General features: G+C 38.8%; 1 protein-coding gene across 3 annotated transcripts in view; it reads right to left on the minus strand.

Moving 5' to 3' along the window:
- Positions 1–12,703, minus strand: part of LOC120943775 (1-phosphatidylinositol 3-phosphate 5-kinase-like) — a 139,020-nt gene that overhangs the window by 37,523 nt on the left and 88,794 nt on the right. For all 3 annotated transcript variants that reach the window (XM_040357320.1, XM_040357321.1, XM_040357319.1), the window contains 3 exons: positions 11,534–11,674; positions 8,160–8,286; positions 41–1,209 (listed from right to left, as the gene is read on the minus strand). In XM_040357320.1, the coding sequence (XP_040213254.1) occupies positions 41–1,209; positions 8,160–8,286; positions 11,534–11,674 (1,437 nt within the window). The remainder of the gene's footprint in view (positions 1–40; positions 1,210–8,159; positions 8,287–11,533; positions 11,675–12,703) is intronic.

The raw sequence follows: 12,703 nt of genomic DNA on the forward strand, positions 1-12,703 counted from the left end.
GGCAACTCAGGGAGAAATAATTTGCGCAAAAAAAAAATACCTTTGAGTTCCAGGTCAATTCAAGCTGATTGAATACTTTGTCGTCCTCTGAGTCATTCTTGGAATCCGTTTTACTTAATCCACTGGCTGTCCCTGTAGTTTGTACAAATGGGTCGACATCCTTCTGCCTTAATCTACCTCCTCTCGCTCGATAGTCTGCTAGGATTCTAGCTAGGGATTGACTGTCTCCTAAATGCTCTGAAATTCTTGTGCTTAACAGCTCATGGGATGGCAACACTTCAATAGCTTTTCCCTGGACATTTCCATTCGTGCCTTGTAAGGTTGACAGTTCACGCAACAGTTGCTTTTTCCTTCTACTCTCCAAATCTTTCATCTCCTTATTAAGTAATGGGGATATGTAAACCTGCTCTGGAAAATAATCTCTTGTAGGACAACGCATGCCCTTCTCCATTAACAAATAGGGTTCCTTGAAAGAAATAATAGGAGAAATACAAAGAATAACATCTTTCAGTTCCTGTTTAAAAGCTATAGAGTGTGCTTTAAGCCTATCATCTGTGGAAGCAACCTCCTCTGTTATATACATTCCAGAGTCATCTTGTAAAGGATCTCTGAAGGCTCGATGTTGATTTTTGGGCTCTTCGAGTCCCTCATCAAGAATTTCAAAATCATCATCATTTGAAATACCAGGCATTTGACACATCTGATTGAAGAGCTCAGGTTCAATTGACACAGAAGATAAAAGTGATGAAGACGACATCACCCTGGATGGATTTTGATGGATCATGGAAGATGAATCAAAACTCTTGCTCTCCAGTTCTCCAGTCTCCTCAAAATATGATCGTTGTTCTAGCAATTCAGAATCATCAGAAGACTGGGACCCTGATATCACATGTAATCGGTCCGAGAACCGGTCTGATTCCCAATTAATACCACTGCATTCTTCTCCATTAAACAGATCTTTCTGACTTCCATCTCCTTCATGACCTTCAATAAGGGATCGGAAGGAGCTGCTTTTAGGAAGTGTTGGTGGCATAGCAAACTCATCCATAAGAAAGGAAATCTCCAGCTGGGAATGGTATGCCGCGTAAACCATAAAGACGATTATATCCTTGACACGTGCCAGCTCATATTCTGAGGCTCCACGTAGCTTAATTGTGCAGCCAAGATGTTGTAAACATCCTTCAAAAAACATCAGTGTTTTGGATTCATCTGCAAACAAGCAAATTAAAAGGATTATTAAAACGCATAAAACATTTAAAAAAAAAGTGCATCAGCGATGGCATTCATTTTGAGGATTAGGACTTCTAAAACTGTGGCATTATTGTTCAGCAGAGCGTTATTTTGGGATCAACTTACTATAATAGCTGGATTTTAAAATTTATACAAAAAATATTGCGCTACTCGGAAAAAATGTATACTATATATCAGTGGTTGTGGGCAGCCAACATACCAATGGATAATTGTGCAAAAATAAAAAAATATAAAATGTAGCGCCAACCTATGTGAAAAAATGTTTTGTTTATCCACAAAGTGGCCCCAAATGGACAGACACCCTATAGGGAAATATGTCCAAAAACTTCACTGGGTACACGATGGGAAAAAGATCATATATACCATGAACAAAAAACAACTGATGATCACGGTTAAATATGAATAAGTGAACCAACAAAGGTAAATAAAGTAATTAATAAGTCCTGTAAAAGTGTGTGACCACAAATACAATTTATAATTGAAAAAGTCCCATGTATATATGTGGGGGTGGTTCTTTATGATACATTCATAGCTTGTGACTACGTTCAGATATTTCCCTCAGTTGAGAAAACAACACCACTTCACACGGAAAGGCAAAAACCTCTTCTCATGGACATTCCTTGGTAAGTTAAAAGATGAATACTCTTACCGACTCCCGTTGACCCACATCTCACCGTACGGTGGGTAGGTCTCCAAGGCTTATATGGGCTCAGATACCCTCCAACAGCACCGATGAAGGAAGAAATCCTGATTCTGATGTTCCTGAAGGAGATTGAAGTATTGGCCCCAGGAGCGTCCGTGAGATGGTGTGGAATAAACACTCCAGGTTTCAGAGGGAAAAAAGGGAAAAAGAACACCTCCTCATAGTGTAGAAAAATTTAATAAAATCTCTCAAAAGATATAAAAAATGTTCCACAGCAGAGAGAGAATCCAAACAGTACAGATGTATATAAAAATCCCGACAGATAAAAAGTTCCACACTTAGGTCACCACAGCAGGTCACATCACCACAGCAAATCAAATCAAGAGAATCAAGATCAAATGGCGTAGTGAAAATGATTGGAGTCCAGTGTAGCCGACCGGTTTCGTCCTCATAGACTTCATCGGTGCTGTTGGAGGGTATCTGAGCCCATATAAGCCTTGGAGACCTACCCACCGTACGGTGAGATGTGGGTCAACGGGAGTCGGTAAGAGTATTCATCTTTTAACTTACCAAGGAATGTCCATGAGAAGAGGTTTTTGCCTTTCCGTGTGAAGTGGTGTTGTTTTCTCAACTGAGGGAAATATCTGAACGTAGTCACAAGCTATGAATGTATCATAAAGAACCACCCCCACATATATACATGGGACTTTTTCAATTATAAATTGTATTTGTGGTCACACACTTTTACAGGACTTATTAATTACTTTATTTACCTTTGTTGGTTCACTTATTCATATTTAACCGTGATCATCAGTTGTTTTTTGTTCATGGTATATATGATCTTTTTCCCATCGTGTACCCAGTGAAGTTTTTGGACATATTTCCCTATAGGGTGTCTGTCCATTTGGGGCCACTTTGTGGATAAACAAAATTTTTTCACATAGGTTGGCGCTACATTTTATATTTTTGGATTTTAAAATTTACCACATACAGTCTAGCCCATAGCTCTGGTATTCCTTTTAAAATATCAAGTTCATCTGAAAGAATATAAAGGCATGGGCCCTTCTTGATCTTTTATTTACTTCTATGATTGAACCCAGTCTGCCACTCAGAACATTTATCTACAAACATACTAAAAACCACATAGTGGTGACCGCACTTTTGGCAGCAATAAGCCAAACTAGACCATACTCTGAAAATGCTGCACAAGCAGATGAGTGAAGGCGGAAAACTATCTTTAATGCATACATCACTCACTAAGGCATTGCCCCGTCCTCACTATGCTCAGCTCTGCCCTGCCAACTATTGTAAGGCAATAAAAAGTGAAAATTACTTCTGCGTTACTATACAAGTTAATGCACATGTGAATAGTTGCCGCTTAACAGATTGTGTTCCCACAAAAATAAATAGCAAAAATTAAAATAATGAAGCGGAACCACACCCAGCTGAGCATCAGGGTGTATTAATGAGTAAATTAGGTGGAAATAATCAAAAGTGAAAACAATCTACAGTTGTGCTTATACGTTTACATACCCTGGCAGAATTTATGATTTCTTGGCCATTTTTCAGAGAATATGAATGATGACAAAGTTTTTTCACTCATGGTTAGTGTTTGGCTGAAGCCATTTATTATCAAATGTGTTCACTCTTTTTAAATCATAATGGTAACAAACTAGCCAAATGACCCTGATCAAAATTTTAAATACCCCAGTTCTTAATACCGTGTATTGTCCAGTTTAACATCAATGACATTTTGAAGCTTTTTGTGGTATTTGTGGATGAGACTCTTTACCCTCTCAGATGGTAAAGCTGCCCATTCCACTTGGCAAAAAGCCTCCAGTTCCTGGAAATTCTTGGGCTGTCTTGCATGAACTGCACATTTGAGATCTCCCCAGTATTGAGGTCAGGAGACCGAGATGGCCACTCCAGAGCCTTCACTTTATTCTGCTGTAGCCAACGACAGGTTGACTCGGTCTTGCGTTTTGGATAATGGTCATGTTGGAATGTCCAAGTACGTCCCATGCGCAGTTTCCTGGCTGATGAATGCAAATGTTCCGCCAGAATTTTTTGATAACATACTGCATTCATCTTGCCAACAATTTTGACCTGTGCCTTTGTAGCTCACACATCCCCAAAACATCAGCTATTAACCTTTTTACCTTTCACCATAGGCCTTGTTGACTTCTCTCCAAATGTAGCTTCATGGTTGTGGCCAAAAAGCAACATTTTGGTCTCATCACTCCAAATGACTTTGTGCCAGAAGGTTTGAGGCTCATCTCTGTGCCATTTGGCGTATTGTCTGCGGGATACTTTGTGGAATTTGCATAATAATGGCTTTCTTCTGGCAACTTAACCATGTAGCCCATCTTTCTTTAAGTGCCTCCTTATTGTGCATCTTGAAACAGCCACACCACATGTTTTCGGTTTCAAGAGCCTCCCATTTTCTACGACTTATCCGCAAGGCAAAACATCTCCTGACCCAAGACCAGAGGAAAGACTTAGTCCAGGCACTAATTATTTCTCGCCTTGACTTTTCAAATGGAGTCCTACTAGGCATTCCAATGAAATGGTCGAAGAAACTGCAGCTGGTGCAGAATCAAGCAGCCAGGCTTATTTACAATCTCCAAAAGCAAGACCATATCAGCCCTGTGCTCAAAGTACTTCACTGGCTCCCCGTTACAAAACGGGCTGATTTTAAAATCCTCTGTCTGATCTACAGGGGCTACCACCAGCTGGGCCCACAGTTCCCATCAGATCTGACTCCACACTATATACCTAGACGCTGTCTTCGCTCAGCCGACAAAGCTCTACTCATTGGCAATACTGACAGGCTAATTTCTATAGGAGGAAAACGGATTGGCTCCGCGGGGGCGACTCTCTGGAACCAAATCCCGCTTAACATTCGCATCTCCCGAAGCCTATATGTGTTCAGGATGAAGCTGAAGACCTGGCTATTCTGCCAAGCATTTCAATCCTAGGCCAATTTTTCTTCGCTGATTTCTTGTTTTTTTCCCCCTTCTCTTTTATTTATGCTCCCCTCGCCAGAACATCCGGGCTATTTTGTCACAAAGCGCTTTGGCACCACCGACCGGTGGTATATGCGCGCTTCCCAAATAAATAGTAATAAATAAAAATAAATAAATGTTTTCAGGTGAGCACATGGAGACCGGTGGTGGCATTTCACCTGAAGTTAATTACGGTATGTGTTTTTCTTTACATTCCAAACAATTTTTTTGGCAGTTGTGGCTGAAATTTTAGTTGGTCTACCTGACCGTGGTTTTGTTTCAACAGAACCCCTAATTTTCTACTTCTTGATTAGAGTTTTAACACAGCCGATTGGCATTCTCAATTCCTTGGATATCTTTTAATATCCTTTTCCTGTTTTATATAGTTCAACTACCTTTTACTGCAGATCCTTTGACAATTCTTTTGCTTTCCCCATGACTCAAAATCCAGAAACTTCAGTGCAACACTGGATGAAACATGAAAGGGTCTGTCAGGAGCCCATGAAACTCAATGACCTCAATACATCCACCAATTACAAGCAAACAGATCACAGGTGAGGATGTTTACCTTTGATAGCCATTCAAACACATTTGTGTCAACTTGTGTGTATGTTATCAGGCCAAAATCACCAGGGAATGTAAACTTTTGATCAGGGGAATTTGGGTAAACACCAACCATGAGTAAAAGAAATGTTGTGTTATTCATATTCCGTGAACAATGGCCAATAGATCATAAATTCGGCCAGGGTATGTAAACTTATGAGCATAACTGTATATAATCTAGTAATATGCAAAGAAAATGTCTACATCTAGTGACTGTTGCCAGTAGATTTAAGTCATTAAATTCAAAAGAAAAAAAAACTCCTCAGTGCACGTGACGATATCTTCACAAGTGACAAATTCAAAATAAGTGATCAAGCACACCACCGGTCTCCATGTGCTCACCTCACATGAAGACCCACCATAGGGTCTAATGGCACCTTCCCCTCAGGGGTATAAATCCAGCAATCTGTTCTTTTACCCTCATAAGGACTCTCAAATCACTCAGACGCTGTTCCTCATCGTTGAGGATGGAGGAACAACAGATTGCTGGATTTATACCCCTGAGGAGAAGGTGCCATTAGACCCTATGGTGGGTCTTCGTGTGAGTTGAGCACATATAGAGACCGGTGGAGGACACGGTTATGTGCTTGATGACTTATTTTGGATTTGTCACTTATGAAAATATAGACACGTGCACTGAGTTTTTTCTTGGATTTAAGGTCTTGAATCTACTAGCAACAGTCACTAGATATAGGACTTTTTCTTTGTTTTCACTTTTGATTATTTTCACCTAATTGACTCATTAATACACCCTGCTGCTCAGCTGGGTGTGGCTGCGCTTCACTATTTTAATTTTGCTATTGTAAGGCCATGCGGTGAAAACTTGCATTTACAAACATAACAGATATGATGTACTTCTAGGTTTACCGTTTTCTCCATTATAAATAGACTTCATTCAGTAATAACAAGTGGCACTTTAAGACCACATACTGTTGGCAGATTTCAAAAGGGCTCGTCTCTGAACACATCAAAAGTTTGTATGTCGCCCTTGAGCTTTGAGCAAGTCAAGTCCAGACAGCATTCTATGATGCCTCAGCAACTTAGAAAGCTGCTCATAGTCACTACATTCACCGCCTTCATCTTAAAGCCAAATTCCAGCTAAAATTGATCTGGAAATAAGCATGCTCTCCTAGATGACAATGCAGAAACTCCTGTACCATCAAGACACTAAAATGGTCTAGAAAAACACCAATTAAAGCATTGCCAGGGTTCAAAAGCTAGAATAGTCATCTATTAGATAATAAAAACTTTGTGGCTTTAAAAAAATAAAAATAAAGCCCTCTCTCATTGAGGGGGAAGGTTCACACCACATGCAATCAAGTGTGTTTTTTCCCTGTATCCAGGAAAAAAACTAACTAACTAACCAACATGCTGCATTTTCCTGCATCAAAAACACACCATAATGCACTGAAATGCATCAAAAATGCACTAGACCTCGGTACAGGAAAAAAAAAAAAAAGGAAAAAGATTCTGAAATGCATCAAAAATGCAGATCTGAAGCGTGTTTTTGTGGTGTAAACAAGCCCTGAAGCCAATATATACAGCTGGATTCCAAAATCTACATTTTTAACAAAACAATTACCTTTTAGGTGAAGGATTAACTTCAATTGTATCATAATCTTGTCAACAGTACAGAAATTTCTGCAAAAGCAGCGTTCATTTTAGCAGTGTTCAGTGCCAATTCACACCATAGAAACGCAGTCCGAAAGCGTTCCAAATTCTTTTCTGCATGTTTTTTTTTTTTTGTGTTTTTGATACTTTCCGGTGTATTTTTTCCCCCTCTTTTTCTTCACACCAAGGATAATGTGTGCAACACTGCATTTTTAGTGCACTTAGGTGTGTTTTTGATGTATTTGACTGCATTCTAGTACAATTCTGTGCAGAAAAAGATGCAGCATCTTCTACTTATTTTTCCGGAACGCACTGGAACTGACCACACTGGTGTGAACTATGCCATTGAAACCTATACTGTGAAGGAATGTGATGAGCATAATAACCAGAAAATGCCTATTCTCTATGTATCTTTTCTATACTATAAAGTCTATATTGCTTTTGTATGTACACAACTGCTTTAATTTTGCCTTTAATAACACCCCCTCCCACCAAGTCAAGGATGGCTGAAGATAAAGATGGCGCTTGCCCCTTGTACCCACGCATGCTGAAGAATGCGGAAGTGAAGAGACACCAGAGGACAATCAAGTTTTGACCATCAAGTTTTTGCACTCTTCTTGTATTTCAGCCAATCAGATGTGCTTTTTAGACTCACATTAACAAACAGTGACATATTGTGCTGTGTGTAAAAAGAGCTTGGCACTGCCTGTAATAAAATATAGATAAGGCAGTAGTTGAACTGAACAGATGTGTCAGTGAGTTACTCCCAGCGTGCACGCAAATCTACACTTTACAATTCGGAACATCAGTAGAAATTCATTTGAACCCCTTTGAGGTTCAGAACCCTCACAATATAACCTGCCATCCATGTAGTTTTGATGGAGAAAAAATAAATAAAAAACACAATGAACTGCATGTGGTGTGCACTGGCCCTTATTTTATAAAAGTATACACAGTTATTGACATTCATTTTGCATCCCTCAGCTTTTAATTGCAAAAGAAAAAAAGTAGCATAAAAATATAGTGGATGACAAACACACACTTACTGTTAGGTAAAGGAAACACTTGCATATAAAACTTGTGACAGGTTCCAAGGCGAGGTTTTGTCAACAACTGATCCATGGACATTACCAAGTCTCCCTGTGTCATTCGACTGACTCTGTCTAAAACTTGCTAGAGAAATGCAAAAGAAAAACTTGTAAAAAAAATAAATAAAATAAAACAACATCCATTACATATACTTTAGGCTTTTCCTTCAGCATCTACTTTTTTAGATAGGAAAGAAAAATATATGACAGATGGACATAGAAATTATAAAAAAAACAAAAAAAAAAACACATATAAAACCACAATTAAGGCCGTTCCTAAGAATGCCTGAGAACACAAGAAAATGGCATAACACAGCACCTATAACCTGAGGGTACAGTAAATAAATAAAAGTGGAGGACTAGCAGACACTTTACTACTAATAATTGTAAAACAACCCCTATGGTTTGCAGAAGGTGATGTGTCATGCGAAAGCGAAACTCGACATGTTGCGCGTTTTTTAGAGGAACGCTTCTTTAGGAGCTTTGACGAGTTCTACAAAGTAATAACAGAAATTTTTACAAATCAAAAACACAACAAATAAACAAATAAAATTATAAGTCTTTGCCTTTAAAATGTTTGAGCATTACTGCAAAGCCCAGAAACTAGTCCAACCAAGAGAGGCAACAAAGGGCAAAACCCCCCTTATTACATAAAATTAGTAATGATAGCAACAATCATACTAGTAACCAAATCATTTTAGTATGTATATTATGAATTACATATTCCAAAACGTGGAAAATGAGAAAAGAGAAGGATACAGGCAGAGAGTGTATCAATGGTCAAAGATGCAGACAGGTGCATAGGATATAATCCTTTTCTTACTCCAGACAAAGCCAGTTCTGTATATAGAAAAACTTTTCATTAGTAAGCTGGCCAATATGACCAGCCAAAAGAAGAAATCGTAGCATAAACTAAAAAGGAAAAAAAGGACCATAATACTGGAGCCAAAACAGTTTAATGCTCACCAAATAGTCATAAACTCTGGTAGGGATCCTTGATTAGATTATTAGCCAGAAGTCTGATACTGGAAGGAATGCATTCAAGAGACCTGCTTACTGATGGACGCTACTAGTAATAGAATTCATGGAGTAAAGATGGACATTCCCATTATTGGAAAAGTATAGGAAAAACTTCTCCAAAAACGGCATCTGCAATAGACAATATACATCAGAAGGGTTGGTTCAGGCAGATTAATCAAGTTGCCTAATAGGGGGACCTACCATTAATGCCGTTACATCCACAAATTGCATCCGCCTGTGGTGACAGTCTCGGCGTACAAGAGAGCTGTACACAATGCCGCCATCTCTCACTATTTATGTGTTCGTCCCGGCATCTCTCACATAAATAGTGAGAGATGGCGGCATTGTACAGCTCTCTTGTACGCCAAGACTGTCACCACAGGTGGAGGCAATTTGTGGATGCAACAGCATTAATGGTAGGTCCCCCCTATTAGGCAACTTGATTAGCTATGAGATTGGTTGGATTGTATTTGTTTGGTGATGGCTGAAAGGGAGAGGGTTGGATGCCTGGCTCAATTCTGCCTGAACCAACCCTTCTGATGTATATTGTCTATTGCAGATGCCGTTTTTGGAGAAGTTTTTCCTATACTTTTACAATGGGAATGTCCATCTTTACTCCATGAACTCTATTACTAGTAGCGTCCATCAGTAAGCAGGTCTCTTGAAGGCATTCCTTCCAGTATCATACTTCTGGCTAATAATCTAATCAAGGATCCCTACCAGAGTTTATGACTATTTGGTGAGCATTCAACTGTTTTGGCTCCAGTATTAATGGTCCTTTTCCTTTTTAGTTTATGTTATGGTTTCTTCTTTTGGCAGGTCATTTTGGCCAGCTTACTAATGAAGGGTTTTTCTATATACAGAACTGGCTTTGTCTGGAGTAAGAAAAGGATTATATCCTATGCACCTGTCTGCATCGTTGACTATTGATACACACTCTGCCTGTATCCTTCTCTTTTCTCATTTTCCACGTTTGGAATGCAAGTTATTCATAATATACATACTAAATGATTTGGTTACTATTATGATTGGTGCCATCATTACTAATTTTATTTAATAAGGGGGTTTTGCCCTTTTTTGCCTCTCTTGGTTGGACTAGTTTCCGGGCTTTGCAGTAATGCTCAAACATTTAAAGGCAAAGACTAATAAATTGTATTTATTTGTTGCGTTTTTGATTTGTAAACATTTCTGTTATTACTTTGTAGAACTCGTCCAAAGCTCCTGAAGAAGCGTTCCTCTCAATAACGCGCAACACGTCGAGCTGAGCTTCGCATTACACATCACCTTCTGCAAACCATAGGGGTTGTTTTACAATTAATAGTAGGAAGTGGCTGCTTGTCCTCCACTTTTATTTATTTACTGTACCCTCAGGTTATAGGTGCTGTGTTATGCCATTTTCTTGTGTTCTCAGGCATTCTTAGGAAGGGCCTTAATTGCAATTTATATGTTTAATCATTTGTCTTTTTTCAATAAATATTCAATTTTTTAAATATAAATACGCCTCTAAAGTCCATCATCTGTCATATATTTTTCTTTCCAATCTGAGTTATCGGGACGTGGCACTGTGTATTCTTTAAATTCATATCCACAGCTCCACTCTGCGATGATCTGATTTTTTATTTCATACTTTTTTAGATATACTTCGAGACATCACATAAGGGAGGAAGTTATTTTATTTCATTTTTTTGTGATCCAATCCCCTGCTGATCGGGCACGGACAGGTCTGTGGCGGCTCAGTTTATGCAGAGCGGACAAGGACAGACCCCATTCTGTTCCATTGGCGGCCAGGAGTAAAACACTGACTTTGCTGTGTTTACACCTGGCTGCCTCCAATCCGGTCCACCCAAATGGAAGACAAAGTAGTCCATTTCTTTTAATGGGCTGGATCAGACCCAGAAGGAGGGCAGATTGTAAATAGAATACAATTTACCGTATTTAATCGGCGTATAACACGCACCCTAACTTTAAGAGGGAAGTTTCAGGAAAAATAAAAAAACTTTCCACACCCCCCCCCCTGTATATAACACCCAGGCACAGTTTACACTCTATTTTCAGGGTAAAAAAAAGTGAGTGTTATACGCCAATATAGTATTTCTCTATATGCTTTGTTAAAGCCTCACTAATCTACAGTCACTAGATATTTAGTCAAGAGAATAAGAAATGTTAGAGACTTATTAGAATTTTTTAAATAAAATTCATTTAATTTCCTTATTAGGTTTAATCTACATGTCCTAATTATTTTAGTAGCAGTGTAACACATTAAGACCAAAAAGACAATACATATTATTAAATGTCAGCTTGTGTCTACATACCGGTTTAACATTAATGACCAAGGTTATGCCATGTTCTAAGAGCATATCTTGTGCTATTCTAGATACAGTCTTCTCCACCAGAACCAGAGTTGGTCGAACATCAACAATTCTCTGGACGTAATTCTTCAAAAATTCCCTTTCCTAGAGATCAAACAAAAATCGTTATTTTATACTACACACAAAATCCCTTAAACAGAACAAAAAACAAAGAATAAATCTGGTGCAGTCATCTGAGAAAATGGCAAAGTTCCAGGTGAACACATAATTAGAGGCTGAAACCAGACTAAAAAAAAAACAGACCAAAAAAAAAACATATACTATCTTACTGAAGAATCACCCACCACTGTACATTAGTGTGCGGAGAACACAGCACTTTCTACTCAAAATAATGATCCCTTGTTTAGAACTGGCTCAATTAAATCTCAGTAAAGTTCTGTCTAGTTTGTCTAGCTATAGATGCTTTTAAAACTTCACAACAAAGTATCTTAAAGTATATATGGTGAGACAGAAGAACCATACAGGTTATGGTGAGAAGGGACTAAAGGCTTCAGAAAGTCCTCCAACCAAAATCAAAACGTAGCACAGTAAAACTTGTTAGAACAAAAAGTATTCACATGTTTCATTGCATTACATATTGCAAACATAATATTAGTCCTGATTCCAGGAAAGTGGATGGAGCCATGCAAACCGTTCCTTTACACCCAGCCAGGTGCACATCTAGAATCACTGGAGTATAGTGCAAATATGGATATTATTACAGCTATTGGTAAGGGATTGCTACTCATTTAGCACCAGTGAAACTTGTCATTCGATTTGATAGGTCCAAATCGCATTTTCAGCAATGGAACAGTTCAAAAATCGGTGCGACTCCGACTTTGCAGTGGAGCACCAATCTGAAAAAGATTCCTGTACTATATTTTGGTATTTCAGGTGTGACTTGCATAGACATCCGTGCATAAAGTCGCACAGATGTCAGCCAAGTCGCACTGACCTACGGCTTTGAAATCATGCGACTTCAAATGAAGTCACACATTTTCAAAGTCGGATTCAGTTTAAACGGTGGCTTATGGACACCATGAATAACATGAGCTCCCTGTGATTTGCATCCTTTTTGATGCTTCACACGCGCAGGGATATAGTCCCAAGGGAGGGGGTGAGCACGCTCACTAA

The sequence above is a fragment of the Rana temporaria genome, chromosome 6 (genome assembly GCF_905171775.1).
Source record: "Rana temporaria chromosome 6, aRanTem1.1, whole genome shotgun sequence".
Lineage (NCBI taxonomy): Eukaryota > Metazoa > Chordata > Amphibia > Anura > Ranidae > Rana > Rana temporaria.